Raw genomic sequence first — 8,272 nt, forward strand, 5'->3', positions numbered from 1 at the left:
CGTCACCATTTTGAGAGCTCTTTATCATCTCGACACCGAACAACAGAGAGCTCCGTTGCACAAAGCTGACACGACGCTAATCAAGTATATTTGCAAGTGCGCATTGAACATTCCCAAAGGAAACGTTCTGCTAACTGCGGTGCACAAAAAACGCTTGCGTAGAAACGCCAATGGTCTTAGAAAACTCGCAAACACAAATTTATTCGTCATCAAAAAAAAAAATCATCATGCAACAAGGAGGAAGTTTCTTACCTGCTTTGTTGGGTCCACTCCTTGGAACAGTGTTGTCGATGCTGTACCAAAAATGGAGCATGCAAAAAAAAAATGATTCTTTTGCCTTAAAAAAGCGTGGACCGATTGTGAAGCACATTTCTCAACGATGGTCTAAGATCTGTGCAAACGCCGGGTTAAACGATGAATTGACGGGACGCAGAAATGAACGACATCTTGAATTTACTGTATACCAACAAGCAACAAAAGTGGAAGAAATATCAACAAATTTTGCAATGGTATTATTATATTACACCTTAAGGAATTGGACAGTAAAAGAAAACGACATGCTGACGCGATCACGGCTAACACCAAGGCATCACAAGATAACGATCCCTCTGATGATGACGTCAACGAGGACAATAAAAAGCGTAAAAAGGAGAAAAGACAGGATGCCGAGATTATCAAAAGCGTACCAAAAAAGTATCATCATAAAGCTACAGTTATCGTACGATGATTGCGCGCTACTGGTAACTTTGACTGGAGCAATGGTCATACTGTCATAATAGGTGGCGTTCGCATACAACCATCAAACATTGTCAATCTGGTGAACGATACCTTGAGGGATAGAAAAAAACGCACACCAGTGGGCCGTGATCAGTTTGCAGTGGCACTTCGTATGGCAAACATTCTGCAAGAGTGTATTGGAAACGCTTAAGTATTAAAATTACTGATCGACGACGACGACAACGACGATGATAAATCAAAATCGCCAAATAAGAGTCCGAGATCTACATCGAATAGTGAAAGTTTTCTTGATGAAAGTGGTACTGAATCAACGGCGTCACCGAAAAATAAAAAAAAAACAACAAAAAAAGTTGTGCCTTCGTTGAAACAAGCGTAAACGTGTCGTCGACTGATCGAAAAAGTGATCAAGGCAAAGAAACAGAAGTAAAACTCAAGGAGGAGGAAAAAACAGCGCTCTCAACGCTTTAATCGACTTGCTACCGTTTGAGACGCGTGTACCTGGATACAAATTTTGCGGTCCTGGAACGAAGCTATCGAAGCACATTGAGCATGGTGATGTGGGTATAAATCCCTTGGATAAAGCATGTTGTCAGCATGATCTTGCCTACGCTACGATGAAAAAAGATGAACGTCTAAAAGCTGATCAGGCGTTGGCTGAATTTGCTTTTTCGCGTATGCTTGCCAGAGAAACACCACCGGATGAGCGAACAGTCGCTTTATTGATAGCATGCTAGATGTGTAGCAAGATTATATTTGAGAAGTTCTCTTCTCTTATTAAGAGAGCCATTGGATCTAAGTCTAAAAAGAAAAAGAAGAAAAAGAATGATGCATAATACTTTGCAAAAACTTTACTACGACGCCGCACTACAAACTGCATACGTGGGTGGTAACAAACTCGTGAGTGCTGTAATAAATAAATATTGGCGATCGAATGTAATCAGTAGGCTAGAGAGTTAAGATACCTATAGTTTACATAGACCCGTAAGGAATCATTTTCCCAGAAGAAGGTATGAAGTGCGTAACTTTGATAACTTGTAAGAAGCTAATTTGTTGGATTTGAGAGCTTTAAAAACTTACAATGATGGCTACGCCTATGTTCTTGTTGTTATCTATATCGTCAGCAAATGTGTTTGGATGGAACTGATTAAGAATAAAACATCGAAAAACGTTGCCAAAGCATTTCAACATATTTCATCAAGAAGTGACGATCCACAAACAAAGGCTGCAATAGCTGAACGTTTTATAAGAACTATTAAAGAAAGAATATGGCGATACTTCACACACACAAACAATCGTCGCTTCGTAGACGTTCTTCCAAAAATAATAGAGGCATACAATAGTATGAAGTATTCGTCGACAAAGAGCGCGCCATCTGACGTGACTTCGCAAAATGTTGCGCAAGCACGTGTAAATATAAAACAACGTTGCGGCAAACATATTTATAAAAATCCAAAGTACAAGGCTGGAAATTTGGTTCGCATCAGTAAGACGAGAAGTGTCTTTGCCAAAGGTTACGAAAGTGGTTGGACTTTAAAATTGTTTGGAATTGTACAAATCTCTTGCACGCGACAACCTCCAGTATATTTTCTCAAAGATTTGGCTGACAAAGACATTGACGGTTTCTTTTACGAGGAAAAGTTGAGCAGAGTGCGAAAGGAATTGAACGAGAGCTTCTTTGAGGTTGACAAGATACTGAAAAGTCGATGTAAAAGACGTTTCAAAGAATATTTCGTCAGCTAGGGAGAGTATCCTGAAAAATGTAATTCTTTGGTGAAAGGTAATTATCTAAAAGATATAACATAAAGGACGAATTTAACCTTGTGTTACCTTGCAACAATAGCACGCAGTATTACCCCGATAATACTACAACGCATGACGTGACAAGATTACCTCAGCAAATTACTTTGCAAGGTTGATGGAGTGTTCGTATAACAGAGATTCAATTACCATTGACGTTTCAACATGCGATCAAAGATAGTGGAAGAAAAATTGCCGTAAAATTCATACCACGGGTACACCATAATGTACATGGAGAACGTCCTGTGATTATTGTAGATTATTGCATACGCCTTGTTTTATACGCAAATATCGAAGAAATAATACAAAAAATCAGTCGTTTTGATACCAAGCAAAATTATGTGGTTTTCAGTTTTGAAGGTGGTGGCTACGTAGTGGCTTAGTTAGTATGTTCTGAAACAGCGCACAGTAAATACACGTATCGCTTACTATTATCTGAAAAATTACGTAGGATCTTAGGCTTTGAAAGTGCAACATGTGTTTTCTTGGAAAATAAAAAAATTTCATCCGTCCATCCAGCAAATCTTGCTAACGCTTTACTATCCATAGTAATGATTTACAGTGACATCTGTGAATTATACATCGTAGGAGACGTTCAATCGTGATTGTTGCAGGCCGTGTTATTGGACCTTTAAGGTTATGCTTACGGCTGTGTTAAAAATAAGAATTTTTTTCCTCCTATGTGTATACCATTGTTTTTTTACTAATTTCACAACATTTAAATCGATGTAAGGGACCTGATAGGTAGACCCATACCATTCGACCTTAGGACGCTGATGGTAACGCTTCACTTTACGCGAGTCGGTTGACAATTATGGATGTCTGCAAGGTTTACTATATCATACTAAGTGGTGGTGGAAGTCTGACTACAATTCATGAAAACAGTGGAGAAAGTGTTGGACGTATTCACTTTGGAGCCCCCTATGAACAAGGACACGGAGGTATTGGATCGTTCCTTGCCGAAGTATTTCAACGAGTTTTACCACTCATTAAACGAGATGCCAAAGCTGTTGGCAAAGAAGCTGTTCGTGAACATTATGTCTGACGTCACCACGAAAAATATATCTTTTAAAGAGATACTTCGCACGCGTATGATGGAATCTGGTAACATGCTAAAGAGAAAAGCCGAAAAAAAATTGGACAATTTAGTTGCATTTGCTTCGTACAACTGTGCAGTCAAGGCGTGAGCGTCGTAATAATAAAAGATTAAGAGAACCATAAGAAAAAAAAGAACAAGAAGAAAAAAAGAACTGCAAGAGATACTTTTAGAAGTAAAATTTATTTAAAAATGGCTGTTTTACACAGTCACTCGTGTGAGTGCTTAAAGTCTGAGCTTCTTTTGTTTGATGCTCCACTGACTCAAACAACTATCGAGGGATCGCACTCGATTCAGTACAAGCCAATATCATCGCTCACGGATGATTAATAGATAAAATTTGTCGTACCAGGTAATGGTGACGAACACATCGATCTTGTCCACACGCTGTTCAGTCTTCGTTTTCGTTTTTGTCTTCGATTTCAAAGGAATTTCTTTCATAATTTCTAGTTGGAACGAGTTTAAATTAGCCTACTCTGACATTGAAAAATATTTTACGACGGACGACAGTAACTTACAAGATATTAGGGTATACGGATCCAGCTGATCCTTGAAGTTTACGATGAGCTATATGGAGAAAGCCATCGAGATTGAAGAAATTAGACGACAATGTGCAGCGAGAGAGCTGCAAAGAAGTATCATCGAAGTTTAGTGTTGAAAAAAGTAACGTTCGATTATTTAAACAAATTTATTGTACATTGTGTCAATTGTAATTTAAACACATTTAGCGAAATATCAGATTATATGCCTATCGTAGCGCAGAAATTTATAAACTTCATTTTAGAATAAGGTAGTGAAACGCAAATTGATTACCATACACAAAACGTTATGAAAAATATTGTGAGTGATTTGAATGATGACGATGTGCAGAGCATGTACGAAAAAATTGTAGCTTATGACATTGTAGGACAGGAGACTTTGACAAAAGATCTTATGTGTGATATTGTGTACAATATTGCATCTTCCTATGTAAATACCCTTGTTAATGCTATGAATCATAGAGATAAATAAAATAAAATAATTTATCTTGTTTTCATTTAACCATAGACTTACTCCTTTTCCTTATAATAATGCAAATTAAAATATAAAATGGAAGTAAAAAGGCCGAATACTCTTTTGGCATACTCACTTATTATTAATAAATACAAACACATACACAAAGAAAGTTTAGGCAATCATAGCAGCGGATTGGTAAGAAGATGTGAGGAAGGGGATGTATGGTGGCGTGCCCCGGAAATTCTCTCCAGTTTAGGTGGAGGGGATACCCCCCCTCCTATAGTAAGTTTACGGTGGCACAGTGGCTCCATTCGGGAACTCAGTCTTGAAAATAGCGTCTTTGGACAATCATCTTACACTGTCACCACTCGCATCTCTTTATTTCGCTCTCCTAAGTAATAAGTTGTTTGTCACAATATATGCCTCTCTCTTTCTTAGTATGTTAAATATAGTTACTCCATATACTCTCCCCACCGGTCATACCATCTTCCATAATGCAACACTTTGGCCCCGTCAAAGCAACATACTTAGTATGTAATAGGATACCTATCATATTACACTACGTCACTTTTTCTACTTCTCCAAGATTTTGCATGCCCTTCCTAGCCATCGTACCACCTTCTTTATTCAAGTTTTGGGTAATCATAGGTGGAAAAGGGGTAAGGATAGTCCTCCCCACTTCCTAGTAAGTGAGCGCTGGCACAGTACTCCGTTTGGAAACTCTCACCAGGTGGTGGGGGTTTGTTGTGATGGGGTACTGTGTCACAATAACTATTACCGTACCTTTATTTCCCCCACTTCTGCGCAATTAAAATCAGACAGCTTCCACAAATGTAATGGTAAATCATTTTTTTGTGTGTAAATGTTCACTTTTTTTACTTCATCTACAGGTATTTGAGACTCATCTAATAGTTTTTCTGACATTCTTGACGATTTACTTCTGTTTTTTGCAGATACATTTTTCTACATTAGAATGAAAAAATTATTGTTTAATGAATAAACATAAAACTAAAATGAAAAAAAATTTGATTACATCAATTTTATCAAGTTTGACGTTTACATGACCATCTTGATTTAAGTCTATCATACCGAACGATTGGTTACTTGCATTTGAAAATTCAGAACCCTAAAATTAATGAAATAGTTAATATAAATACAAATATAGTTTTTTATGCAACTATTTTCGGAAAAAATAGGCCATATCTCGACATAACTTGATGGCAAATGCGTAGTTTGATTAATTGGATTTTTAACTTTCGATGAACTCTTATCAGTCATTAGTGATCTAACGAAATCGAGTTTCTGTAAAATATTTTAAAAATTTACACAAAAGATAATAACTTGTTTTGATCGTGCGATCATCGTGTAATTTTCTGACTTTAGTGATTTTTTCTTTGATGCGATCTAGCTCTGTTTCAACTTTATGCTTAACAGTCTCTATTTAATCTTCCATTTAGAGATTTTCATTAGCATCACTGTGACTAGGATTGAGATTGTTGTTCTGTTTTACTTCTGAAAAAATCTCTTTTTCTAGCATAGTTGCTGGTCGCTTCCGTGATTTAGTTGACTTCCAAAATATTAAACATAAATTTTAGACTATTTGTCAATAGATCTATTAAATATTTTATTAACCTTGTTTCATAGATCCTCTGTTCCTGGTTTACGTGATCTCACTATGCTATTCATTTTCTTGAAGAGCTTATTTTCATCATTTAAATAAATATAATCAATAAAAAATATGTAATTTAATTGATGATTGAGAGTACTCTTTAAAATAAGAGAAACTAAAAAAAGATATAGATTCAGTCGCAGTCCTTATACTCGAGTGGTGATCAGATCACGAAACGAGAAAATGTTGCAAAACTATTAAGCTACAGTATAGAGTGCAACTAGGTCCGTAAAATAAATTATTAGCCACTTAAGTCACGAGCTGCGTACAATGTTTCTTCTGATCGCAGATTCTGTCTATAATTTTGATGCAAATCAATACATATATTAAATATTATAATAACTATCTTCATTGGTATACAGCTCAGCAGTTCAGCACGCATACATACAGCACGGTAAAAGCTATATAGGTAAAAGGATACAACTATAGCTACAGTTGCTTATAATATTATATACATATATATAAGGTAGACTAGTATTGGTAGCTCGGGATAATAAACAGACTGATGGTGGAAGGAAATCATGTAAAAACTGACAACATCACCATACAAACGTTGACAAAGCAGTACTGGGCTGCACACCCTGTCGGAGCTCAAACTTTATCTGGAGATTGCAGCAAAACGCTAAGAAAGAAAAATAAACAGAGTAGTACATGCCGTTTATCGACGCCTCGTACGAAGTCTAGCCTTATTCAGATTTTCTTATTTAAATTAACATTGGAAAATTTGGATAGATTTCGTACGAGACGTTGATATGTGCCTGTATACATAGCTACAGCGTTGAGAGATTTAATCGTTGACAGTACTCAAAGAGAAATTCGTAGTGGGCTATGTTAAAACTTGAGGCGTAATCTTAAGGGGCACGCGTAAGATGTAGGTGTAATACTAGAGCCTGTAAGAGTAACAGAGACGTTAAATACGTAATTTCTCTCTTTCTCAAATGAGAACCCTACTAAAAATATTCAGGTGACTTGTCATGTTATTTGTCAGGTGACATGTCAGGTCAGAAGCCGTGCCAATTTACCATATAGAAGTGTCATGTAGAATTGTCATGTGAAAGTGTCATGTGGATTTTTATAAGCTAGATTTTCAGCAATTCAAAAGTGAAAGAGTAAAACTTATACTTTTAACTGCTTAAAAGCTGTGAGAATAGTTTATATTAATAGTAAAAAAAAGCATCCAGTAAAGGGATTTGAACTTGGTCCGGATCATTGGTAGTCGAATGTCTTTACCACTGGGCCAGAATGGATTAGACACTTGGGACAGAAGTCTACGTCCTTATCAGGTACATCTAAAACTAACGTTTATTTTATGATTTTATGAGTAACATTTACTACCTAAGTTACCTAATTGATAATTAACTTTTTGTAAATGTACATTTTACATTGTTTCGTGTCTCTTAATACGTTCGTCAACAGTAAATCTAGTAATTGATTTTACAACTTCTTTTTGTTCACAGATGTTACTTAAACTTTTCAGATACTTCACTCTCCAAGGGAAAAAGTCTATTTTTAAAAATGTTATAAATTTTTTATAACTGCTACAACAAAGTTGTGTATTACATTTTCCTCTTTAATACTTTAATGTGCGTATCGAATACCAACAGAAATGTATGTAAGATAATGCTTTTTACAATTTCCAATTCTAGTTAAGATAACAATTTCTAAATTTTTATTTGAATCGAATAGTTTTTACAAAAACCTTTTTTTATGTATACGCTTACGTTGCAGGAATTTGTATAATTTATCTGAGTGCTGTATGAATGAATAATCCACATCTTTTTTGTAGCAATTACAACAAATTTATGACACTTTTATAAATAGACTATTTTCCTTTAGAATCAAAAGTATATGTAAAGTTCAAGTAAAATCCGTGAACGAAAAGTAGTTGTAAGATTAATTACTAAATTTACTATTGATGAACGTATTAAGAGACATGAAACAATATAAAATGTACATTTACAAAAAGTTAATTATTA

General features: G+C 35.7%; 1 protein-coding gene across 1 annotated transcript; it reads left to right on the top strand.

The window, feature by feature from the left end:
• Nucleotides 1-2,079: 2,079 nt before the first annotated feature.
• LOC149374689 (uncharacterized) lies at nt 2,080-2,478 on the top strand. Its single transcript, XM_089592334.1, has one exon. The coding sequence runs from the start codon at nt 2,080-2,082 to the stop codon at nt 2,476-2,478; it is 399 nt and encodes a 132-aa protein (XP_089448460.1).
• The last annotated feature ends 5,794 nt before the right edge of the window (nt 2,479-8,272 follow it).

This window comes from Copidosoma floridanum, unplaced genomic scaffold, assembly GCF_036245765.1.
Source record: "Copidosoma floridanum isolate Cflo_tuat_1 unplaced genomic scaffold, Cflo_Japanese_pri ptg000016l, whole genome shotgun sequence".
NCBI classification, from domain to species: Eukaryota; Metazoa; Arthropoda; class Insecta; order Hymenoptera; family Encyrtidae; genus Copidosoma; species Copidosoma floridanum.

Bases quoted from the DNA above. Each gene is read 5' to 3' on its own strand.
- LOC149374689 (XM_089592334.1), top strand. From the start codon at position 2,080: ATGAAGTATTCGTCGACAAAGAGCGCGCCATCTGACGTGACTTCGCAA.